Source organism: Thrips palmi, unplaced genomic scaffold, assembly GCF_012932325.1.
Source record: "Thrips palmi isolate BJ-2018 unplaced genomic scaffold, TpBJ-2018v1 HiC_scaffold_4, whole genome shotgun sequence".
Classification (NCBI taxonomy): Eukaryota; Metazoa; Arthropoda; class Insecta; order Thysanoptera; family Thripidae; genus Thrips; species Thrips palmi.
Genome location: NW_023144631.1, coordinates 12414840 through 12440360, shown reverse-complemented (window position 1 = coordinate 12440360; position 25521 = coordinate 12414840). Strand labels below are relative to the sequence as shown.

The window sequence follows — 25521 nt, the reverse complement described above, 5'->3', positions numbered from 1 at the left end:
CAAGGTAGATTCCAATTTTTGCAACTTTTGTGACAATGGACTCAACTGGAATAACAATTAACTTGTCTGATTCTGAAACTGGCAATAAATGGCCAACAATATGCCTAGAATTTTCATGACACATTATTTGAGTATGTTCCATTTTGTACACTTGCACTAAGCAATACAATGTTGCACTGCTTGATTTTATAAAATAAAGTATTTGACCATATTGAATCTTGGCATCACTTTTAAATTGGATAATTGAATTGGCTCTCTTCACTCTTTCATCATACAGTTTAGTCGTAAAAAACTTAGACATAAGTTTAGCTCTTGAATGGAGAACATAATATCCTAAGTCTGGACAAGACTGAATAGTTCTCTCCTCGTCTAATTTTAAATTTTCTTTAGGCAAAGGCTTTCCTTCTACTTCACTGACTTTTGAACTAAACTGGTGATGATCACCATCACGAGCATTAACAATGTTGTCTAAAATAGCCACACTTTGACAAATCTTTAAATTGTTAATTAGTTCTTGGCCTAAATGTTTTGTACCATGAACAAGCCTCCCTAGGAAACCATTAAAAGACTCAAAAATAAAGGCAGCTGTGGCCCACAAAGGTCCCCAACGTTTTACAAGAAGACTCAAATGAATTAAATTATGGCAGTTGTATGTGTAACACTTTTCACCATACAATTCTTTGATATCTCTTACAAAGGATCTGAGCATAAGGTCAGCAATAACTAGATCGTTATCTGAAATACAATCCTTCAAAAGAATAAACATAGCTGCAACCAACAGAAGCCAATGTTGGAAGTATTTGTCAGGTAATCTCCCTTTAAATAGAGGTAAAGAATAAAATAAGAGAAAAGCACGAAAGTCACTGGCTTTCCAATACTTTATGTCAGCAAGTTTCCGTGGCAATCGGTTAAAAAAGTCTGGCACTTTGATAGATTTGATAAACTCATCCATTTCAGGTATTTGATCACCAAGAAACCATGGTCCCCTCTTACATAATAATATCAAAAGGAGGTATCTAACAATTCCTAATGGAACAAGGTGCATGTATTCAGCAGCCGTACAAGTACCTCTGTCCAAGTGAGGGATTTCTGATATTACTGAGTTTCCAGCAACACCCCTCTGGGGCTCTCCAACCCTTTCGGCTTCAGTACCTAACTGGTCCATACTGACACCAGTACGAAGTCGACTCATATTTTCCTGAAACAAGAAACGCCTCAACCTTCGCTCTGTACCATTACGTAAAAGAATTGGCTGCGTTCTCAGAGCTTTCTGTTCACAAATGACACAAGCATATCTGGATGCGTGCTGTTGCATCCCAATCACCTTAGCCTTAGCTGGGGCATCTGCACACAGAACTGGAGCTGAAATTCTTGAAACAATACGTTCCTTTGAAACTGGATGGACCCAAGTTACTCCCTCTTCAGATAATTTTTTTAAAGAATCTACAAATGGTTGTAAATAAACATTCATATTAGGCTCCTTCTCACCAACATAAACACCAGCTACAATCATAAATGAAGACCGGAGGCGTGGTGGAACTTCACACACAATGCCGAGTACAGGCCACAAATCAAGTGATGAACTCTCAGACATTAAAACACCATCAGTGTTCCACAACAATATCAAGTCAAAAGGATTTGGAAAATGCAATTTAACTCTTAAGTATTCACAGCCATCTAAAATATCACAAATAAAACCTGCTTTCCTGGAGGGATGATTTCGATATGAATCTATAACTGAGGCTAAGCCTCGCTGTTCAAACATATGTTTAATTTGCTCGTCAATTGGAAATAAAAAAAATTTGCTGTGGCCATTGGTATGGTCACATGAGTCATTTACAATCGTCACCAGATTTAAGCAGTCATTACAATACTCAAATGGGACCTCCTTGCAAGCTGAAGTCAAATCTTCAAGTCTTTTGAAAGCAGCTCTCCCATTTGCTGGCATTTCATTAGGTTGAGGCAACATTTTTTTAAAAGCTTTGACAGTTTGATCAAAACTATCTTTAGTCCACCTTCCATCAACAAACAACTTAAGAACAGTTAGAAGACCTTCCTCAGCACTTACAGGTGCCCCACTGTATAGAGAATAAATAGTGTCAGCACTTGCGTTACTTTGATCATCATTCGCTTGATCATCAGAAGACTGAGCATTTTCAGAAGATCTACTTGGAGAAGCTACAGAACCTGAAGTATCACTAGAGTATGATTCACTGTCACTGTCTTCACTTCCACTACCACTGTTATCATGATCACTCCCAATTTTGGAACCACTAGCATCTTCACCAGTTGAGTGGCTTTCACTTTTATGACGATTGCTGCATGAAGCTCCATTTGCCTCCAAGTTGCCAGAATTTTCTTGATTGTCAAAGACATTACTTTCTGGGCCAGCATTTGTATCATCATCACTTAAATTGGATTTGAAATTCAGTAGTTTCCTTTGCAGAGTTGTTCTGTGTAGCTGGAAGTAAAAAGAAGAACACAAGATAAGTTAAGGTTGTGTTTATCTGTCCTACCCATTAAAATAAAGATTTTTAATAGTGGATGAAAATGAGTTATATTTTATTCTTCATTCCACTTGTCCGATCAATAATATAAAGAACTAAAACTAGAAAATGATCATTACTAGCTAGTCAAGTATACAGATCTCTGGGTGTATGTTAGAAATTCATTTAAAAGTTTTTTTTATTTTATCTTTGAGTGCGAATGTGACATTCACCTTTACAAGTAGCTTTGAGTGTTCACTGCCAAGAAATTGTATGAGCCGCATTGAATTTACAATATTCTTTCACTTGAGCAAGATACAGACACAATGTAAAGAAGTATTCTAGCTCTTTAGTTTGTATCCGAGTCCAGGTTGCCCCCTTTGTCCTACCTCGCCCTTGTGCTGCTTATAGTAAAAGCACAACATATAGTGCAGTAAAATAATTACCATCGGAACTAACTTTGTTGGCATAATTTATCCTACGCTCTGTTAGAATTGCCATTAAAAATGTACACATTTGTTTGCCACTTGACGAAGTTTCACGAGACCTCAGCTCCCTCAGAACCCAATATTTTTCACTGGGTTTGTTTGTGCTGCAGCTTTAGCTCACTAGTGACTCCAAGTATTGCCTTTTCATGTCCCAAGCATGACTTGGAGGCTTCACTGGTGTCTGTGTTTATTAAATTGTTTGGTTCAAATGGTTCAACTCTACTTGGCAGTTTTATTGGGGCAAGGTGTTTGAGTGTCTGGTTGCCAGTATCATATTCATACCTATGCTTTAATCAAGAGAGAACCTGCACGAATGCCATAGAACCATAATTTGGGCATATTATCAACACAGATATGATAATATTGCAATACCAGTATTGTGTGCAATAAACAACATTGAATTTCAATTTTACTATTGCAATTAAATCAAATCTGTGTACTTGAAAAGCCCAGATTATGGTTCTATGATATTTGTGCAAGTTCTCTCTTGATTAAAGCATAGGTATGAATATGATACTGGCAACCAGACTCTCAATCACCTTGCCCCAATAAAACTGCCAAGTAGAGTTGAACCATTTGAACCAAACAATTTAATAAACACAGACACCAGTGTAGCCTCCAAGTCATGCGTGGGACATGAATAGGCAATACTTGGAGTCACTAGTGAGCTAAAGCAGCAGCACAAACAAACCCAGTGAAAAATATTGGGTTCTGAGGGAGCTGAGGTCTCGTGAAACTTCGTCAAGTGGCAAACAAATGTGAACATTTTTAATTCATTATTATAAAATTTTGTAAAAACCTGGCAATTCTAACTCAGCGTAGGATAAATTATGCCAACAAAGTTAGTTCCAATGGTAATTATTTTACTGCACTACATGTTGTGCTTTTATTATAAGCAGTACAAGGGCAAGGTAGGGCAAATGGGGCAACCTGGACTCGGATACAAACTAAAGAGCTAGAATACTTCTTTACATTGTGTCTGTATCTTGCTCAAGTGAAAGAATATTGTAAATTCAATGCGGCTCATACAATTTCTTGGCAGTGAACACTCAAAGCTTCTTGTAAAGGTGAATGTCAAATTAGCACTCATAGAAGAAATTTAAAAAGACTCTAAGTCTTTTAATAGTTGAGACTCACATGCAGACACCAAGGAAACACAGATTGGGAAAAATTAATTTAAAACAAAACATTATTAAATGTTCTTAAAAATTTACCTTGCGCTTGACACCTCTCTTTACTGGTGATTCGGTTGATGACTTGCTACTATCAGAGGATGTCGACGTCGAAGAGTGATGAGCTGGAGTAGGGGGTGAATGACAGCGTGGTGAGGTTGGTGGAGAACAACGCGCAGGTGATGACAATGGGGCCGCCGGGGAAGTTGGAGGAGATAAATGTATGTCCTCTTCTTCACCAGACATATTGGGTAGATTCTACAATAAGGCAGAAGAAATAGATGTAGACAGCAGACGACAAGGACCAGCTGAACTCTGCAGTACAGCATTAGATTGAACGCCTTGAAAGCAAGTTTATGTGAATGATAACAATTTGTCTTTGCCACCTACCTTAAATGGACAAAGTTAATTCTGGCAACGATTAGCAGGCGTCCACGCCCCTTCACTGCACATCACGGCCATAAACTTCCAATTTTACCATCAACTTGGTGACATATCAGGTTTAGCCTTCAGTGCAGTCTGCTTCTGCATTTTGTCCCAGTCTGATGAGCAGGCACTGAATGATGATGGGTAAGGTTGGCGAAGAACAACGCGCAGGTGATGACAATGGGACACCGGGGAAAGTTGAAAGTCATAGCAAAATTTCATCTTCTTCTCCACACATATTGGGTTAATTCTATAACATGAAAGAAGAAGAAATAGATGACGACAACAGACGACAAGGAGCAGCTTAACCCTGCAGTAAGGCATTAGATTGCACGCCTTGAAAGCAAGTATACGTGACTGATAACAATTTGTGTTCGCCACCTACCCAGAAAAGATAAAATTAATCCTAGCAATGATTTCCAGGTGTCCATGACCCGTCACTGCTTATCACGGCTGTAAACGTATCATTTTGCCGTCAAAGTTGGGATCTGTCAGGTAGCAGTCGGCGTGATCTGAATTTTCTTCTTGTTTTGTTCTTCTTGTGCTTCCAGAGTCCCTTGAATCCCACAAATCTGCTAGTGTTTGTGTTTTTTTTTTCTTTTCTCTATTAATAAAAACATTTGAAGATTGAAAAATTTATCACGTTTTATTGCATCATCTCGAGTAATGATCTCTTTTTCAATATTTTGGATAATCTCATACAGGTAAACAGTTGACGATTACCCGATCCACACGGCCGTGGACGCGCACGCGCAACAGGTCCGTTAGTCCGTTGCTCGAAGTGAAGTGGTATACTCGTCCCAGCGTAACCTTTCCGAAAGTAGTCCCTTGGCCGTTTTATCCCCACATTGGCACAGATTATTCGATGTTTCTCCCAAAATAAAGATTGATTCTCAAAATGAGGGCGAACGGGGCAGACAAAAATGTGTGGGCCTTTGACTGAAATAAGTTGTTATTATCGAATCTCTTCCAGTTGCTCAAACCTAATGCAGAAAGTTTGGAGCTCGGTCCAGAGGAGAAGCCGACCTCTCTCACACAGACCAAAACTTCTAAAGAATGAGACAAAATTTCAAAAAAAGAAGGTGAACGGGGCAGACAAAAATGTGTGGGCCTTTGACTGAAATAAGTTGTTATTATTGAATCTCTTCCAGTTGCTCAAACCTAATGCAGAAAGTTTGGAGCACGGTTCAGAGGAGAAGCCAACCTGGTGCATTTAAACCAAAATTTTAAAAGAATAAGCCAGAATTCCACAAAATGAACGCGAGCTGGGCATACAAAATAGTGTGGGGCTTAGACCTATGCAAGCTCCTTTTATGGAATCTCTTCCAGTCACTCAATGTAAGTGCGAAAAGAGGTTCCGAGAGACCGTTGTTTTGAAGGGCTCGGACCGGCACGTCGTCTGCCCGCGGAAATGCAAAACCCGGAATGCGTAATGATTAAGTCCGAAATTGTTCGTAATTTTTCAATGTTGTTTATTTATACGATTAATTATGATGGCAACGGTCTAGGGTTGAGTATTAGTTTTAATAAACCGCATTACCTGCGGGACTATTTTCTGTTCTCTGGCTACTGGCGGAGTGATTTAGAAAGGTTATGCTGGGACGAGCATAGCAGCTGCGTCGGCGCGTCCCCCCCACCATCGACGCGCCTTCCTGGCTAGAAGTGAAGCCCTGAAGGAGCCTTACGGGGCGCGCGGCTATCATGCCTTCACGCAAGGGACCGGAAACGGGTGGGGGGAACGCGCGGTGGGGCGAAGGCGCCGCCAAATATTTGAATGCAGAATGGAGTTGCTTTCGTTTAATTCAGACATAAATTCTTAAGTAGTCGGGGGCCATTAAAAATGTAGCGCTGCAGTACTTTTTCAATAATGTAACGTGTATAAATAAGAGGTTAAGGAGATTCCAGTGCAGGAATAAGAGTAGAAATACTGAAAAACAAGGATCAGGTTAAAAAATGTATGTTTTATTGCCTAATATTGAGGATGAAACAATACACTGTGTAGAAATGCACACATCTCGCCAACTTTCATGGTCACTCATACAATACCCAGCACTTGACTTGGCTCGCTTTTAGCCTGTAGCTTTGACAGACAACACCTTGATTTGATCAATCGGGAAAGCATTACCATTTTTGCTGGCTTTCAACTAATTCCTAAACAGAAGTCGTTTGTAAGCAGCAGAAAATTGGACAGCAGTAGGGTTGTTGTTGATTGAAACCTCCCAGTTGGCGAATCAAGCCGAAGAACATTTCTAGGGCATCTTGACTGAACTTATACTTAAGAAGATATTTTAATGACCCGTTACGCACAAGTCTGTCAAAAAGGGTCTCAAACGAACAAATGGCCAGGAGAAAGCCCCTGAAGCCTTTCTCCCGTAAAGAATTTACCACAGCTACATTTGACGGTGACTTGAGACCCTTGATGTAATGCTCTGACACCCGAAAAACCTCCTTCCATACACTGTGCATTGTCGGGCATTGGCATTTAGAATTTCAATGCCCCATAAAACCGAACTATAACCAATAACCAATGACAGTGGAGATTGGCTTCAAAATGACAAGAGGTTCTAGACATCAAGGGTGGAAAAATAATAATAATTTGGGGCACCTTTCACCAAACGGCACAAGGTGCTGGTTCTGGTGTTTTGAACGCCATAACCCAAATTGCACAAAATATCACAGTCATGAGAAAAAGCTCAAACATGACAGGATGTTTAGAACATCTGTCATTTCATCATTTAAAGCCTAACACTAACAATGTGGGTTTTAAACCCTTAAGACAAAATAAGAAATACAGCACATTAAAATGGAGAAAGCTCCAAAATGACAGGAGGTTCTAGACATCAAAAGGTGGAAAAATAATAATCATTTGGGGCACCTTTTGCAAAACGGCACAAGGTGCTGGTTCTGGTGTTTTGAACGCCATAACCCAAATTGCACAAAATATCACAGTCATGAGAAAAAGCTCAAACATGACAGGATGTTTAGAACATCTGTCATTTCATCATTTAAAGCCTAACACTAACAAAGTGGGTTTTAAACCCTTAAGACAAAATAAGAAATACAGTACATTAAAATGGAGAAAGCTCCAAAATGACAGGAGGTTCTAGACATCAAAAGGTGGAAAAATAATAATCATTTGGGGCACCTTTTGCAAAACGGCACAAGGTGCTGGTTCTGGTGTTTTGAACGCCATAACCCAAATTGCACAAAATATCACAGTCATGAGAAAAAGCTCAAACATGACAGGATGTTTAGAACATCTGTCATTTCATCATTTAAAGCCTAACACTAACAATGTGGGTTTTAAACCCTTAAGACAAAATAAGAAATACAGCACATTAAAATGGAGAAAGCTCCAAAATGACAGGAGGTTCTAGACATCAAAAGGTGGTAAAATAATAATCATTTGGGGCACCTTTTGCAAAACGGCACAAGGTGCTGGTTCTGGTGTTTTGAACGCCATAACCCAAATTGCACAAAATATCACAGTCATGAGAAAAAGCTCAAACATGACAGGATGTTTAGAACATGTCATTTCATCATTTACAGCCTAACACTAACAAAGTGGGTTTTAAACCCTTAAAACAAAATAAGAAATACAGTACATTAAAATGGAGAAAGCTCCAATATGACAGGGAGTTCTTGACCTCAAAGGTGGAAAAATAATAATCATTTGGGGCACCTTTTGCAAAACGGCAGAAGGTGCTGGTGCTTTCAACGCCATAACCCAAATTGTAAAAATTATCAGGGTCATGAGAAAAAGCTAAAACATGACAGGATGTTCAGAACATGTCACCTATCATTTAATAATGGAAATGTTAACTATGACCAAGAGAGTGGTGAGCACTAAAGGCAAAAGAGAATTAACGTACAAATGGAGAATAGCTCCAAAGTTTTAAAGATGAAGAATTGCTCCCAAGTTTCAAAGATGACAATACACCATTTTATGGTATGGATTGGTCCTTTCTGAATGCTGCTATTATTGACCCACAAGAGCAGGGCGAGCAATCCATATTAGGGCTCTGTCTTTCCAATGGAGTGGTGCGTCGATAGTGACACAGCGCACATCAAAATCAATGGCCTGAAACAGAACAAAAGGTGTATTAACCATAGGATAAGCAAAATTTCTAAATGATCCTGGTTGTTAAAAATGTATGCAAGCATAAGCTGTGGTCAAACTTATCATCTGGGTTACCTCCGTTTATCAAGGGAAGCAACAAAAGTTGCCAAGCAGGTGAAGGCTACTTGAAAGTGCCCAGGAAGCAAAAGCAGCGGTGATGACAAGAGTTAGCATGACAAGGCAAGACAGGATGGGAGGATTAAGGAAAAAGTTCCCAAGCACATGATGTCACGAGATAATTATATTCATTATCGCTCAGTCAAACACAGACACAATCACATAAGCCTTTCGTATGACATTACTGACAGCTTGGAAACAACAGGAAAACAGATTAAGAATTAATGTTATAATTAAAGATACATAACTCTACAGCCAACACAATAGGACACAAATACCAGCAATTTGGTACTAAAACAAACTGCTCTCAGGCCACACTCTATCCACTACAACCACATCAGGAACCAAATAGAAACAACTTAAGGCAATCTCTTAAACAAATAAATTCCCTCACTCCCAGACACCTCCCCTCACAGCCATATAAATAAATTCCCTCACTCCCCAGACACCTCCCCTCACAGCCATATAAAAACAATTAACATACAAAAGCAATTGCTTTGCATAAATAAAGTACAACAGTCACACCAAAACACAAGGTAATACTAGACACCAAACATGGGACAAGGTGTCCTTCACAGCCACACCGGGGAACAAATAAAGAGAATTTCTTCACATATGCGAATAACACACTCACACAAACACACACAGCACATAACCCAAAGCCAAGAAGATGTGCATCTGTTCTCAGCCACCCACCACAGCCAGAACATGAAACTAATAAAATGAAGTAAACAAAGTAACACTAAAACTCATTACATGAATGAATTGTCAGGTAAATGAGACCCAAAGGCAACTTGTAAAAAGTGAACTCTGAACATGTTAAATGAATGAATAATAAAAATAAAAAATAAATATGCTGATCAAGATAGAGCAGTTAAAAGGTCACAACAAAAATCTCAAGTGCCTTGCAACTAAAAATTACCATAATGTATAGTTTTAGAGTACAGCTGCCGCTTGCTTCCACTTTGTAGGACATCATTGTAATCCCTACAAAGTTGATGCACCCGGATATCCCAGTAGACACTGAAAATTTCCTTAATGAGACTCAGCACATGTGCATCGAGAGGGCCTAAGTCCAAGACATGGGCGTCCAAGCTCTTGAACACATGGCTTTCTATAGCCTCATTACAGGCATGAACAGCAGCTGTATTCTTCAGCTTTGTCGCCTTTAGGAGGTCTACACCCTTGTTCTGAGTACAACGTATAGCATTCTCCGCCAGGCGACAAACAACAAGTACATCGATAGTGGGATGAACCTTGGTCTGGACTGAGCTCCCTGACTTCTTCCGGATAAACCCATGAACATCACCAGATGATGATGGGTCAGACGCAATCAGAGCAGAAGCACAGTCAATGCAAGCACAGGTCCGGAAAACGTGGCGAGCCACAAACCCAGCCAGATATGAGACAATTGAGTCAACGCACATATCTCCCCAACGTTCATGGTCACTCATACGATACTCAGAGAGGTAACGGTCAAATTCCTTCCAATCGATGTCTTCCAGACCTGCACTTGACTTGGCTCGCTTTTTGCCAGTAGCTTTGACAGACAACACCTTGATTTGATCAATCGGGAAAGCATTACCATTTTTGCTGGCTTTCAACTCGTTCCTAAACAGAAGACGTTTGTAAGCAGCAGAAAATTGGACGGCAGTAGGGTTGTTGTTGAAACCTCCCAATTGCCGAATCAAGCCGAAGAACATTTCTAGGGCATCTTGACTGAACTTGTACGTTAAGAAGGTATTTTAATGACCCGTTACGCACAAGTCTGTCAAAAAGGGTCTCAAACGAACAAATGGCCAGGAGAAAGCCCCTGAAGCCTTTCTCCCGTAAAGAATTTACCACAGCTACATTTGACGGTGACTTGAGACCCTTGATGTAATGCTCTGACACCCTAAAAACCTCCTTCCACTCTGCTTCGTTAGATAAGGACATGGGAGCTTTCAACCCTTTCCCAAACCTGCTTTTCGAATTGAGCACATCAAAAAGGTTGTTGAACACTCTGATGAAGCGAGCAGTTGCACTTGCTCCCTTGAATCTGGTAAGCTTCACCGTAAATTCAAGGTATTCAAGTGCATCTGCTACACTGTTACTGAATGTCTGCGCAGCAAACTTGGTCTTCATCTTTTGTCTGCACCAGTCGACATGAACTCGACTAAGACGGTTGCCAAACTTCAGACCTATCTCAGTCTGAAGATTGAACAAGTCCACGATGTAATGCCAACTGACTTTGTTCCCATCAACATCTATCATGGAGCCCCAGATGGCAAGTGTGTTCCTGACCAACTTCAACATGTGGCAGACATCGGGAATGAATGCAATGGGCCTGGCTGTATCCTCAGGGTCAGGGAACATTGAGGTGTAATCGCACCAGTTAACATGTGTCCCAACGGATGGAGGTTGACCCGCCATACGATACAACCGGACCCGCAGATCACCCCCTAATCTGTTGACCATAGTGAAGTTGGTAGGAAGTCCATCAGCGACAAGGGCTGCTACACTCACCCCAACCTGACACAGGCGCCTGATAGCATGACGCACCAGGATCGCCAGCATCATGCCAGTCAGTCCAGAATGGAGAAAATACCCAATTGGAATCTTCAGATGGAGGGTGAGGAAGACCACCATGAAGACGCATGCATCTGTGGCATGAGGAACTGCTTTCTCAGGAACAGTCATCAGGTCACATGACACCTCATTATCCTCCTCCTCACCCTCCACCTGATCAATACCAGGTAGCTCCCCATCAAGGACCATGGGCTCATCAACAGCCTCATCATCGTCAGGCACAGCCTCCTGGGGTACACACTCCAGTTTGGAGGTAACGTCAATGATGCCCCCATAGTTGACGGGACCAATTAGTTTGTCCCCCACCATTTGGACATGCTTCCTAATCTTTACATCGTCAACCATGAGGACAACGGGCATATCCGGATTCTCCTTTGACAAGTGTTGTATGGTCTCCAGGGCCTCATCTGTGAACCCTGGCTCACCACCTACTGCCGAATACCACATTCTGATAGTCCTGTCACAAGGCAACTTATTGTTTACTTTGCTCCGCAAATAATTGTAAGCTGGTTTAGAATAAAAGTGGACAGTCAGGGCAAAGGAGCGAATCACGGGGCCATACTCTCCATTAATGTCCCCAGCAATTCGCTCAAGCAACACATACATCTCTTCTGGCACTTGGTCTTTGAAAATTCTCACAGCACACTGTGTATCCAAATTTAAACTTACTTTCTTAATGATTTCTCTCAAGGCATCGATCTCAGCATCTCTTTGTTCCAACTGAACATCTCTTTGAGCCACCTGTCGTTGCAAAATTGAAATTTTTCGCTTATCCTCCAGAATCTGGTTCTGCAAAAACTCTACCATATTCTTCAGTGCTACTTTGCGAGGCGAATCACCCTCCTCTATGTCAAGACAGACAGGCACTGGAGCACCACTCTGCAAATGCCAAATCAATTTAAATGAATATCAGTTGACACTATGCCATAAGGATAGGACAAGAGTTGTCAAAGTTGCTTCATACCAGAACCACGACTTTTGATGGGGTCTCAGAAATGTCAAGGGGGAAAGCGCCTCTCTTACGTGATGAAGGAGGAGAGGAGGGCAGGGGAAAAGGGCTGCTTCCATTGAGTTCGGTGGAGTTGCCTCCAGATGGAAAAGAACTTATTGATGGTGAAGACTGCTGCAGACAAAAACAAATATGTGATACTGAAGGGGATATTGTGCCAATCCAAAAAAATGTGACAGCACTCACACAAACATTAGATGCTGGAGTGCGAGGGGTAATGGGTGGAGTAAGTGGCATATCCATCTTAGCAGCAGCAGATAATTCACTTGGCAAAAACAGGGAATCAGAAGATGCTGGAGGTGTCCTCCGCATCTGCAGACAAAATGGGAAAGTTTAGTGATGGTGTTCAGTACAACACTCAAAGGGAAATAACTCTCAGGGACTAAATGTACCTTCATTTGCTGGTTGAGGGTGCTCGGAATTATGTTCTCAATTCTTCGCAACACTGATACACCTGCTCTACGACTAACAGGAGTTTTGCAGCTTTGCGTAGACTGGTATCATGAAAAACAATACAATGGCAGGCCAGTGATAAAAACAGCTTCAAAGTAATACCTTCAAACCAATTAACAAAAAACAGAAGTACCTTACCTCTACACTGTTCTCTTGATGTTGCTGCTGCGGAGAGGAAGATGACTCAACAAGGACAGGGCTTTCACCATCAGCGCTAACCTTCTTCTTACGGTACACGTAAACATTACAATTTGGAAGATGCTTTGATATGATCTGCAACAAACCGTTTGCAATGTAAAAACAGAAAAATCACAATTCTGAACAAGCGTCAAGCTTATAACTGCAACTCACAGTGGAGGCTGGCGGTAAGTTGTGGAGCAGGATTTGGAATAGCACCAGGGAGTAGCAATAGCTTCTTTTTACTTGAAGGATTTTGCTAAAAATCTTTCGGCTCAAAGTGCAGGGTGCAAATTCTGGCACCTTTGGGTGGGACCCAATCGGATCCCTTTCCTGTCACCGCTTCCACCCACTTCGGCCTCCTCTCATCATTCCGAAATCTGAAAATAAGAAAGCACAAACGAATGAAGCCATGATCTGAGCTGCGAGTTTCATTCATTCACTAAAACACAAAGCGGCATAACCCCACTTCCATTGATAAACAAGCACAACTCACGTCACAAGTGCCACCCCCTCTGGAAGATTAGCGTAGGTAGTAGTACAGCCCCTCACAGCGCACCCGCAGCGACTTTTCATGATGTAAAAGTTAGAAATATCATATACTCTTGAAAACTGACGCTGGAGCACAAAACGCGCGCGACGCTTGGCTTGGCGGTGGCTTGGTGTTTATTCCAACATGGCTGCGCGTCGACTTCCGGCGAGTTGCGTGAAGCAGAGACGGGCAAAATCCGACTCCGTTTCAACTCCAGACCGGGCGAGCGGACGGGGGGGAGGAGGGGGGAGCGAGCACGGGCTGCTAGCAGCTCCCTTGTTGCTCGTTTTGGCGCCTTTTAGCCCTCTGAGTGCACCTGCATAGGCTTCTTTCTAGAACTCTCCAGTCTGAACTTGATCAACTAGTTTCAATAGAAGTTAACTTTTTTTCTGGATTTCATCTTCTGTGCATCATGTCCGATCATGTGGAAAACACTGAGTGGGTAGTAATACACTGCAGTGATGATGATTCACATGTACTCGTCAAAATAGAAGATGTGATCTACGTGGGGGAGCTCAATTGTGATGACAAAGTGAAATTCTATTACTTGAATGAAAATAATAAAAGAAAGCAGTACGAAGGCTTTGTCAGAGGCATTTCATGTAAGTGCAGTTTCTGTTTCATGTTGAGTCAAGCTTCAGATAGCCTACACCGACTTAGGTTATGGTTGCTTGGTTTGGGACAGAGTTGCTGTGTTGTTTCGAGTCTTCGTCCATCGTTTGAGACAATGTTAAACGTAGGTTTTTTTTTATGTTCTAGATGACTACAGAAAGATGGTAAAGCTGCAAGATCAACTTAACTTATCGACTAGACCCAAGAGGGAACTTTCATTTCATGAGGAACTACCAAGACGGGCAAAGGTTGCTTGCAATAACACTATAATCAAGAAAGAAAAGATGGAAGGCAATAAGAACAATGCTTCTCAATTGAAATCTGAGCAGGTAATTTGTTGTATTGTGCACACTACAAGTAAAACTCTGTACTTTAAAGTGTGCCAGCTCTTTACATCATATTGGACACTTTAATCTTGTCTTCCTTTGTGAAAGAAAAGATTGAGACGACTGTGATTTGGTGGAGAGATGAGACACTTTAATCAACAGTTCAACTTGTAAATTTTATATTTAAATTTATAGTATTGTAGTGAGGTTAAGATTTGATTGTGTCATGGCTGAAGGTCTGCCTTTCCTTGTTTCAGCCAAGTAAGCGGAAGCGAGTGGACTTATCCAACTCTTCATCTGGCAGCAAGGCCAAGGTATGGTCTCTTTGCCATTTTGCACTGTGGTGCCTTCGAATATTTGAATCTCAAAATATATTATTGTTTCATTGCAGAGTGTTACAGCCAAGACGCCTTCTAGCAGCTCTACTGACTTAAAGAACTCTGATGATGACGATGCTTCAGTTTCCAGTTTGTCCTCAGGCGAACAATCAGTGTTGATTAAAGTATGATATAGATATGATTTCCTCTTTTCTTTTCTTGTGAGGGAGTCACAATTATTATGTGTGTGCATTTCCTTTCTAGTTATCTCAGAAACAGAAGAGGGCAGAGGAACGCAAATTGTCACAGCTCTCAGCTTATGCTAGGTCTTCTAAAGGTAAACTGTTTTTTTTGTACATTATCAGCATTTAGTTTATTTCATAATATTGGTTTTGTTTTCAATCCTTTAGGGGCCATTGAGATTCAAGGAATGAAGCAAGCCTTAGGAGAGAGTAGCAAATCAACACAGAAGGTTGAGACATCCTCTGAGCCTACAGGTGAGACTAGTACCGTCAATGGCATTAGCTGCATTCAATTCTTTTTTTTATAAATACTTTTATCGTTAATCTTTTAGATGACAATGATTCAGACTCTTCGGGAAAAGTAGAGATTCCCCCCAAAACAGTTAAGAAAACTGACGGCAATGATTCTGACTCTTCGGTAGAAGTTCAGATTAAGAAAAAAGTTAAGAAAATTGATGGCAATGATTCTGACTCTTCAGTAGAAGTGGAGATTCCAAAGAAACAAGTTGGCGCGAACAAGAAAAATGTAGGGCAAACTGATAAGCCCCTGGGGGCCCAAACCTCATCGGTTTCAGGTAATAAACCTAACATAATTCTGGCATTGCGTTTTAACTATTGATCACAGTTAACGGATGATAATTGAAACATTTGGTTTGCAGTGGAAGTGAAGCAAGTGGCTGTCAAGGCCAAGCGTCAGCAGAAAGAAGTAAGGAAGATTATCTTTAGTGGAGAGACGCTGGCTTACAGTGTTTCTAAAGAGGTAATTTCAGTCTGCAGTATTGAAACCTTATTAAACTGCTGATTTTCGTTGAATATATATTCTAATTATTTATTTATATTATTCACAGAATGCTCGATTGGTTGATTCATACGATGTCTATATCCCAGAGAAAGATTTGAAACGGATAAGAAGCACTTGTGGGTCCAGCTCAGTCCTAACAAGGCGTCTTACAAGGAAGATATTCACTACCGAAGCGAGGGAGAACTGCAGTGTGAGTGGCAAACCATCTATGACCAAGGGGCAAACCATGCCCGAAGTTCGAACTGCTCTTGACCAAGATGGTGTCAACGCTATCATTGGTAATTATTATGAAATGGATTTGACTTATTTATGATGCTCATTCTTAAGAACTTACAAAATTTCATACCTTTTCAGAGTTTGTGAGAAACAGGGCTGAGAAAAAGAAATGGCCCACTCCATCTGACGTGTCCATAAAACAGTGGATGGCTAATGTTTTATGTGAAGAGAGAAAGTCAAGACAGCTGGAACAGGAAGCTCAAGAAGAGGAGGAGAGAGCGAAGAAGAAGGCAGCAGAAGAGAAGAAGGCAGCAGAAGAGAAGAAGGCAGCAGAAGAGAAGAAGGCAGCACAGACTGAAACAACTGATGTTGGTGATCAAAACCAACGTGAAGCATAATGTGATTATTTGGGCTTTGTTCCAAGTGTGTATTGTTCTCTTGATTGTGTTCTAAGTCAAGTTAGTTCAACTGAAGTATTATTAAGGATTTGCATTGCCAAAATGTTGGATTTTATTTAAGTTTCTATTGATCTCTGTGTTCCAAGTCAAGTTTGTTCAACTTGACTATTATTTAGTATTACCATTGCCAAAGTTCTGCTCAAGTCAGAATAATTTTGAGGGACATACTGAGTTTGTTCATTCGTTTTATGTTTTTTGATGTTTCATTTTATATTTTTGGAATATTTAGTATTATTATTGCCAAAGTTCTGCTCAAGTCAGAATAGTTTTAAGGGAAGTACTGAGTTTGTTCGTTTGTTTAATGTTCTTTGATGTTTCATTTTATATCATTTTTGGAATTTCAACATACCTTGAGGTACTCTGCGTATGTATTTATGTAAAATATTCAAATATTTTATTTTTAAATACATAAGAAAGATTGTTCTGAAGGCTGTATTGTTTTTATTTGGTTAATGTTCTGATTCATTTTGTTTGCATTTTGATGTCCATTATGAGTTGGCTGAGCGTTTGGTGTTACCTTCCTGTGTTTTCCCGCTTCAATTCTGAGAGCTCTCAAGTAGTGTACCCTTCTGTTTGCAGACGTTAGCGCCTGCGGGTCGAGGGAAAGCATGCCTGTCACACACTTAAGTTGGGCGGGCTTGCCTACCCTAGATCTCACAGGCGCTCCGCCGTGGCAAACTGGTTGCCTACTTGAGGTCGCTCAGCCGGCGTTTGTTGCCGGATGTAAGCGTCAAAACGCGGAGGTTAATTCTAGGTCCCGCCCTGCTCATTTTTTACTCCATCCACATCCACTTTGCGTTGTGAAACACATACACTTTGCATATGAGCAAGCACATTCCACGCATGCTAAGCGCATATGGACTGTATACCGTGGTGCCAACTCCATCCACATACACTTCGCATGTTGAAACACATACATTATTGAGCATACGAGAAAGCCCATTCTATGCATGCAGAGCTCATACGGATCGTATACGGTGGCGCATACGACTCACATGCATGGTGTATGCGTGTGCTTTGGATGGCCACCGCGAGCCACATATGGATCGTATTGTATAGTACATTCCATCCACATGTGGTCGGTATGCGAAGTGTATGTCGTTGCGGCCACTTACGACTTCACATACAGTGAATTTGAGACACATGCAGACCACATACAGTTACTTTGAGACACATGCGGTTCACATACGATGCATGTATGGCCGAATTCCCATCAAACACACATACGGACCGCATCAAAATTGTATTTGTGCATAACATAGGATCCATATACAGCCATTCGTATAGAGCTTTGCATACAGACATGGTTTCACGGGTGAGGGGCGGGGAATCCGTTTCACACAATATCTGACCCCCCAGTGTGAAATTTGACATTTGGCGTCTGTGTACAAGGAAGGAGTTGAGCTAGAGTAACCAGATTTGGAGGGTACTTCAGGAGTACCGTCCAAACAAATAATCCGGTGGTGCAAATCCCGTCCGGGTCGCACAAGGGCTGCTGCAGGTGCATCATGGTTTACATGAGCGGGAGGGGAATTTCCGCCATTATTGGTGCTAGCAGGGCACATAGGGTATTTTTGGAATCGGGGCGACGAGACAAGATGAATGGACCTGGTCCCGACCCCATCGGCCGCTTTTACAAGTTGGCCAGATCAGGATCTTCAAAATAGGGGGTCGACCGACTAAAAACAATTATTGCAGATTTCGATTGGTCCCAGCAAGACCTTTTCAATGAGGGGTCGGAAAGGGGGTCCAGGAGCCCGACTTCGTCTATTAGTCACATCAGGATCTTGAAAAAAAGGGGTCGACCGACTGAAAATTTTGACTTAAGTTTTCGATAGGTCTTGGCAAGACCTCTTCAACGAGGGGTCGGAAGGGGGGTCCAGGAGCCCGCCTTCATGAGTTATGGGAAAAAGTGCGACGGACTCGTTTTGCGCTCCTGCTGTGCCTCTATTGCAAGGAGTTGCAGTAGCATGGCAAATATGGGTATTTTCGGAATGAGGGCGAAGAGACAAATGAAATGGGCATATTCTGAGGACAGTTGGAGTAAAAAGTGTAAGGACTATTGCATATTGTGAATAGAAGGGCGGGCCTAAGTCACGATGGTACATCGATAACTTTGCTTTACCCGCTCACGGGGTGTGTGATGCGAGCGGGCCGAAGGCCCGAGGAAAGGCCGCCGGCAGGCCAAGCTGGGCCGGCCCCCTGTCGAACCGAGTTGCCGGCGCAGCGAAGCGGAGCTGGCAACTCGGTTCGACGGAAGGGCGGGCCCTAGCTTGTTCGCCTTTTAGGCGATGTTTAGGAGACACTACAACTCGAAGTGGCAGGTACACTGTTAAGAGAAGTCGTCATTTTACAACAGTAATCCCAACAATTAGTGTTGTAATATTACAAATAATAATTCGTAGAATAACTACAAGATTCATGAAACGAACAATCGTCATATTTTCGACAAACTTTACTCATAAATTTAGGAATAAATTCGTAATTTTACGATGAAATCTTAATGTTACTCACGAAAGATCGTAGTTTTACTGATAAAATCGTTATCTTACGACTATTCTCGTTACATCACGCGTAAACTTGTTTTTTTTACAAATAAAGCTTATTTTTTATGAATAGTTGCCTGTTAAGGGGGGAGACTCGTCATTCTCCTTCAAAAAATCAGATTTTTGTTTTTGAGTTTTTTGAATTCTTTGTGTCAAACCCTTGAATTGGGTGGCTGGCTGGTTTTGAAATTCGAAACCGTTTGGCCAAAGGACGACATTTTGTAATTTATTTTCCACAGGATAGGTTAGACCGTTCAAACTTTGAAGCCATTTTACTCAATTGCAATATTTTGGGTCTTGCGCGCACGATTTAAGCCAGACCGTTGATTGTATTGACTTCATAATTTTTCCAATGTTTCACCTCCATAAGGCCGTCAGTCTGAACTAGGATATCTTCAATCGGACAAGCGGAAGTGGCCGAAAACGGTTATTGAAATGCTTAAATTTGAATGCTTTCTTTCGTACACCTTAAAATGTAAGTTTCAGGCACTTAGGAACCACCTATTTCAATTATTCTAGTTCAATCTAGAGTGCCGGGAGTCCTTTTGAAGGAGCAACAAAGACATTTATGATATGATGCCGCATTCTCCAAAAATCATGCGCGCAGTGAATTTTCGTCGTATTTTCGAGGTTTGGCAGAAAGATTACAGATCCTAGGTTATGAGGCCTAGAGTCAAACTTTTTTTCCAAAATGAACCTTAAAAAACCAGCTTTTTATTGGAAAACCCCACTGACCCTAAAATCTATTGGAAATAGTTTTCATGTAAGCCTGAAATTTGCTAAAATTATGGTGTTAAAGACGAGTCTCCCCCCTTAAATCTGTACCACGAACTGCACTGTTTTTTTACAAAGAAAATTGTAAATTGACAAATTGTTCATCAATTTACAAACTGCTTCTTAAATTTACTGGCGAAATCGTTAATTTACAAGTATGATTTTAAGAGCAAGTCCGAAAAAATGCGTTTTCGTCCGTTGTTTCCTTACTATATAGGAAGAAAAAATGCCTGAAACGACCAAAATTTGAGGATTAAGTTTGTAAGTTTAAGAATATTTTTGTAAATTGACGAAAAAAAGATGGATGATATCAGATCGTTTTTGAAATTTACGAGCAGTTCGTGGTACAGATTTTACAGACAACTAATCGTAATTTCACAAAATAATCCCGAACAGTGTAGGGGCAGCTAAATTCTTTTGGGTTTTGTTCCTTGACATGTTGGCTTCCGCAAGGACTGAAGGAGGCCGTTAAACAACGTTAAACAAAAAAGTGCCGCCTCTACAAAGGTTTAATTTTGACAATTTGGTCAAAGTGTTGTAAACAAGAAGCCGGACACCACAAAAATCGTCCAAAATCAGATGTAAATGTACCTTAATTTTCGTAAAGAAACGCGGTGTCAATGAAAAGTATGACGGACAAAAATTAATAAGTGTTTTTAGCGTTTGAAATCATGCAAATTTACTGCACCAAAGTAGCACAAATCGTTTGGCGCGTGTTTGACCACCTGTATGTTGGCAAAAACGTGTCCCTGTGTTGAATTTCTGTCCAATCCCGGGTTGTTTGGAGTATTGGAAAGAGATGTCATGAAAAAGAACTTAAAGATTTGAGAGTTGAAAAAAATGGAATTATGTCCGCCTAAACCGGCTTTGTGGCCCACTGTGCGGCTCAGCCAATCTGGCTGAGATTTTGCAGGGTCATTTGGTATGTCCTTGGCTCGCCACACACCGAAATTCAGCTTTCTATCTTAACCCATTCGGTCATAGTAGTCAAAAAATACTTCAAAACGGCAGAAAATAAGACAACTTTTGAGGTACTTTCAACTTTTTGTCAAGTTTCGTGTCGTTTCTTATGTTTTTGAGGCTGCTGATGAAAATAGAACCTATTCGGACATGTTATTCGCACGCAATATGTTATTCGCCCTCCACGTTTTATTCGCACTCAACAGGTTACGGCGCATAAGCAATCAACAAAAGCATGACAACAAAAACAGTGAACATGGCTACTCCTATGAGACAAACGAAACATTCAAATCGTTACTTTTGTGTGCATTTCGTCTCGCCACGGTCAACGATAGTGTGTGTCTGCCATGTTTTATCGTGTCGCAGTACTTTCGAAAGGTCTGAGTGCTCTCGGGCCATTTCAGAACAATTTAAGTGTTGTTCTGAGGATGACTTTGAAGAGGGAGCGGCTTGATGTGGCAGGGCCAGGCTATAGGGCTCTGAGGCTAGCTCAAGTCTTCCTGATTTGAGAATGGACTGAGACCCCTTGCTGTGTCAACCCCTTATCCAGAGAGAGTGACTCAGTGATATTCAGCTTTTTGTGTTGATGTGAGTACCATTTTCCAATCGTCTCAGGAATCGCTGGCCAAACCAAAGCGTTTCAATAGTTGGCCAGCGGCATTGGCACGTAACCTGAAAATACAGATGCAGGTCTTGTATTTTCCTGGTCCAGTTCTACTTTTCATAGTATAATTGCTGTGATTTGAACTGGGGATCCTAAGCACTGAAAACTATTGTATGCACGTTTATTTTTCTGTGAACGGTAACGTACTGAGTTGCGCCCTTAAGGGAGGACCCTGGTGAAAAAATGGCCAAAACTGCCAAACATAGTATTTTTAAAGTTCATAGATAAAAAAAAGTGCATAGAAGGTTCCAGATTCAACAGGTTGAACACCTTTAAACTATGTGGGTAGTTCCTTCATCATTTTGAAAGTATTAACATTGAGATCAGTTGTCGTTGGCTTATATGCTCAACTGGCGTACAGGACATGAGCCCCGTCCCGTTTGAGCCCCGATGGTCTGAGCCCCGACCTGAGCCCGGGTTGAGCCCCGACTTGAACCCCCACTCAAGCCCCAATTTTCAGAGCCCGGATTCAGCCCCGACCTGAGCCCCGTTTGAGCCCCATTTGAGCCCCGCGACCTGAAATCACGCAATTTTGCATGATTTATTGCCACGGGGCTCAAATGGGGCTCAAACAGGGCTCAGGTCGGGGCTCAATCCGGGCTCTGAAAATTGGGGCTTGGGTCGGGGCTCAAGTCGGGGCTCAACCCGGGCTCAGGTCAGGGCTCAGACCATCGGGGCTCAAACGGGACGGGGCTCATGTCCTGTATGCCGCTCAGCTTCACAGCTTTGCTCAGTCGACAAAAAATTGTGTCGTAGAAAGAATCCCTGCGTTCCTGGTTGACACCTACATGAGTCGTCTTGCATGGACTCTATTCATTGATGACTTGTCGACAAATTTTAGAGACAGAATCTTGATATCAATCCTACTTTTTTCTACAAACACCTAAAAGTTTGAAAAAAGGCAAAAAATTCACTTTTTTTAAACATTAAAATTTGAAAATTCATATCTTAGGACAAAAGTTGAAATTGAAAATTCCGTCACTTAAATCTCTGCTATACATCTTTAGGATAGCCCAAAATAATTTTCAAGACTTTCCGTTCGAATGAAAGACGCAGGAAGATTTTTCCCCAACGCTCTAAATAACACTAAAAAGCCACTTTTCTCAGAGACCGTACAACATTCTGGATTGAATTTTGTTTTGGGAACTCACCATAATGAACCTAACAACTAAGCAAAGTTTCAACTTTCTGGGATTATTTTAAAGCCTACTTGAAAGTTTCACCAGCGTCCCCCCTTTAAACTTCAGCTTCAGCCTCCCGCTTCAACCATGAAACAATTTCCAATTCTTTTTTTTAACATGTGCAGGAAGGCAGCTGCAGATACAAGCAAGAACACAGTGCAGGCACGCTCTCTCGTTACGTCGAGGTCAAGCAGACTGAGGAAGCTTTGCGCGAAGCGGTGTCTTCTGTGGGCCCCGTGGCCACTCTTTTCGACGCCACCCACTGGAGCATTCAGCACTACCAGAGCGGTACGTATCAACTGGGCATTGCGCCTCTGCTAGAAACCGGTACCCATTTCATCATCGGAACGACTCGCGGAGGAAGTTACTCCCACACAACGTATTTCACGTTGGTAACGAGTCCTGGTTTTCTTAAGAAGTCCCTGGAATTCGCTTATGTCCTTCTGCAAATATGAGGAACCGTCTAAGCCTGATATAGGCCTAACACGTATTTCTCTGCTAGTATTTCAGTCTAGGAACTTACTAGCCTGCCAGCACCTTCAACTAACATCTCGCTTCTGTACCGTTTTTTTAAATCACTATTTCAATAGTATTGCACTTACTTCGCTTTCAATAGATCTTATCTGATCGTTTCCGTACAAAGAATCTTATCAGAAAGGCATGTGACTTACTTTAAGTTGGGTTATTGGCGACGGGTAAGAGAGGAGGCGTAACATTTTACACGCACACGGCATCTTCCACCTTAATTTGTTTAAATAAGATGACGAATTGTTAAGATTCTTAGTTCAAATTTTCAAATTTAGTGAAATTTGCTTGAGTTGCAGATTAGTTTATACGGAAAGGGCCAGATCGACGCCTCCTAATAGAATAATCCTAACTGTCAGTGCTGATCCAAGACAATCCTAACTGTCAGCGCAGATTGTACGACGTAAAAAGCTATTTCTTATAACTTTCTGTGACGCCAACATGCTGCTTCAAATTACTTGGCAATGGACTTGTTAAAAAGTATAAACCTTGCATACAAACGTGGAGATTGTTTTTCATTGATATCATGATTCGCTGCTTTGGACTGAAGAGAGCTAATGAGCAGTTTTCGCCTCCTCTGAAACCTCTGAGCAGTTAGGATTGTCTTGGATCAACACTGACAGTGTGGATTATTCTTTAAGGAGGCGTCGATATAAGATGTTTGGACTAGAACACCTCGAGTATGTTCCGCTTCGAATGGAGCGGAGCGGAACAGAGTAAGTACTCCTCCGCGCAAACCACACCTCGACTGTCTGTTTCTTCCCTTTCAAGGCATTTACTACGAGCCCGCATGCAGTTCCAATGTGAACCATGCCGTGCTTATCGTGGGCTACGGCAGCGACGACGATGGCCAGGACTACTGGATTGCGAAGAACTCGTGGGGCGCCGCCTGGGGCGACCAAGGATACTTCAAGACCGCCCGCAATAGGGGGAACCACTGCGCGGTCGCCAGTTGGGCCAGTTACCCCGTTGTCTGAAATTAGATGTGACTGTACGGACGCTGCCAACACCAACCATGCCAATTGTGATATTAGTTTTAATTTATTTCTCAATAAGATTCTCACTTAAAATAAAGTCTGGTTAATTGAACCTGTTAAGCCCGTTCCGTAGTATTTAAAGATCCCTACTGTTTGAAGTGCCGACTGCAGGACGAGTACAGTCGGATGCAATGCTGAATGTGAATTTTTGTGTCCCAAAACTGTCCTTGGTCTTATCTTCACCAAATTTGGTATCACTTTGGGTTGCCTTTAGAGCCACGCGGTGGTAGCAAATTTAATCCGAGCCCCAACAAGAGCGCTGCGATTGCACTGTGAAAATTTGTTGTCACTTATGACCAAAACGTGCATGATATTTTCATCACTCTCAAATGATGACAATCTCTTCACAAATTGGTGACATTTTTATCAAAGCTACTATACTCATACTCACTGCATGAGCGTGACAACAATGCCATCAATTGTTTTGATGACATCGTTGTAAGGAAAATTAGCCTTGAAATTGTCATCAAGTGACGACTCAAATTTGCAGAGTGGGGCCTAATGTTCCGCCATGCTCACTAAACTCTTGTGGACTTTTTAAGGGGGCACACCAGTGAAAATGTAGAGGTTTTGAAAAACGATCATTCTGAGAAAAGTAACCTATGTACTTGATTGATATTTTTTTCGTGGCTCAAAATTATATCAAAGAAAAAAAAATCAGTATGGGAGGGTGGGGTGGCGATTGCAAGACGCACTTCCAGTGCACTTCAGTTTTCTGCGACCTTGTCTCACTCCTGCCACGATTCCGCCTCTCTGGATTGAGCCTCGAGCACGGGATTTGAAAATTTCTCAACAGGACCCATGTGGCTATGGTCTGAACCACGGGCATGCAAAAAGAATGATTTTGAATTTGTTTTTTCATAAGGCAAAAATAGAAACAAATTTTTTAACCTAATTTTTTGCGCTTTCATGGCAGCAGCTCACGTCCTATTTATGGGATGGCCATATCCGAGGTTCAGACCATAGACGCAAGTTTAACGAACATTTTGCCGCAAACCACATTAATTTATCTCAACTTTTGCGCCCGTGAGAGTGGCACATAGGTACAAAAAAGGTGTTTTGAGAAAAAGCCCTTTTAGTAGAAACATAGATTTGACGTGTTTTTTCGGATTATAAATGCGCCTTTTGAAGTATTTCAGTTCGTTTTGCGCCAAAATGACCCTCTTTTTAACTGCGTTTGGGTGGTTCAAGGGTTTTGTAATTAAACTTTAAGTGAAAGACCTGAACGTTCACAATTGGTCTAAAATATCCAAAAATAATAACCCTTTTAGCAACTTCAAAAATGTGCACAAGCCAAAGTAATTGGAATTTTG

General features: G+C 41.5%; 3 protein-coding genes across 3 annotated transcripts; 2 read left to right on the top strand and 1 right to left on the bottom strand.

Moving 5' to 3' along the window:
• Positions 1-6186: 6186 nt before the first annotated feature.
• On the bottom strand, positions 6187-13346 carry LOC117649591. Its single transcript, XM_034392482.1, has 7 exons — positions 13191-13346; positions 12978-13112; positions 12779-12874; positions 12573-12698; positions 12342-12500; positions 12047-12256; positions 6187-8653 (listed from the first exon to the last, which is right to left on the bottom strand). The coding sequence occupies exons 3-7, from the start codon at positions 12782-12784 to the stop codon at positions 8552-8554; spliced, it is 603 nt and encodes a 200-aa protein (XP_034248373.1). The 5' UTR covers positions 12785-12874; positions 12978-13112; positions 13191-13346; the 3' UTR covers positions 6187-8551.
• Positions 13347-13877: 531 nt separating this feature from the next.
• LOC117649430 (zinc finger protein 830-like) lies at positions 13878-16772 on the top strand. Its single transcript, XM_034392216.1, has 10 exons — positions 13878-14150; positions 14308-14489; positions 14744-14800; positions 14878-14988; positions 15068-15140; positions 15214-15300; positions 15378-15620; positions 15705-15805; positions 15894-16125; positions 16202-16772. Exons 1-10 carry the CDS (start codon positions 13961-13963, stop codon positions 16459-16461), a joined length of 1536 nt encoding a protein of 511 aa, XP_034248107.1. The 5' UTR covers positions 13878-13960; the 3' UTR covers positions 16462-16772.
• Positions 16773-19758: 2986 nt separating this feature from the next.
• LOC117649632 (cathepsin S-like) lies at positions 19759-24260 on the top strand. Its single transcript, XM_034392538.1, has 3 exons — positions 19759-19830; positions 22772-22934; positions 23943-24260. Exons 1-3 carry the CDS (start codon positions 19759-19761, stop codon positions 24146-24148), a joined length of 441 nt encoding a protein of 146 aa, XP_034248429.1. The 3' UTR covers positions 24149-24260.
• Positions 24261-25521: the final 1261 nt, after the last annotated feature.

What these genes read in the sequence shown, in the direction of transcription:
- LOC117649632 (XM_034392538.1), top strand. Translation starts at nt 19,759, where the DNA reads ATGAACCTTAAAAAACCAGCTTTTTATTGGAAAACCCCACTGACCCTA. An exon ending in CTATTGGAAATAGTTTTCAT is followed by an intron (nt 19,831 to 22,771) that starts GTAAGCCTGAAA and finishes TAACATGTGCAG; the next exon opens with GAAGGCAGCTGCAGATACAA. An exon ending in CATTCAGCACTACCAGAGCG is followed by an intron (nt 22,935 to 23,942) that starts GTACGTATCAAC and finishes TTCCCTTTCAAG; the next exon opens with GCATTTACTACGAGCCCGCA.
- LOC117649591 (XM_034392482.1), bottom strand. An exon ending in CTCCAGCATCTAATGTTTGT is followed by an intron (nt 12,501 to 12,572) that starts GTGAGTGCTGTC and finishes TTTTGTCTGCAG; the next exon opens with CAGTCTTCACCATCAATAAG. An exon ending in CATCAAAAGTCGTGGTTCTG is followed by an intron (nt 12,257 to 12,341) that starts GTATGAAGCAAC and finishes TGGCATTTGCAG; the next exon opens with AGTGGTGCTCCAGTGCCTGT.
- LOC117649430 (XM_034392216.1), top strand. Translation starts at nt 13,961, where the DNA reads ATGTCCGATCATGTGGAAAACACTGAGTGGGTAGTAATACACTGCAGT. An exon ending in CATCTGGCAGCAAGGCCAAG is followed by an intron (nt 14,801 to 14,877) that starts GTATGGTCTCTT and finishes GTTTCATTGCAG; the next exon opens with AGTGTTACAGCCAAGACGCC. An exon ending in CTTACAGTGTTTCTAAAGAG is followed by an intron (nt 15,806 to 15,893) that starts GTAATTTCAGTC and finishes TATTATTCACAG; the next exon opens with AATGCTCGATTGGTTGATTC.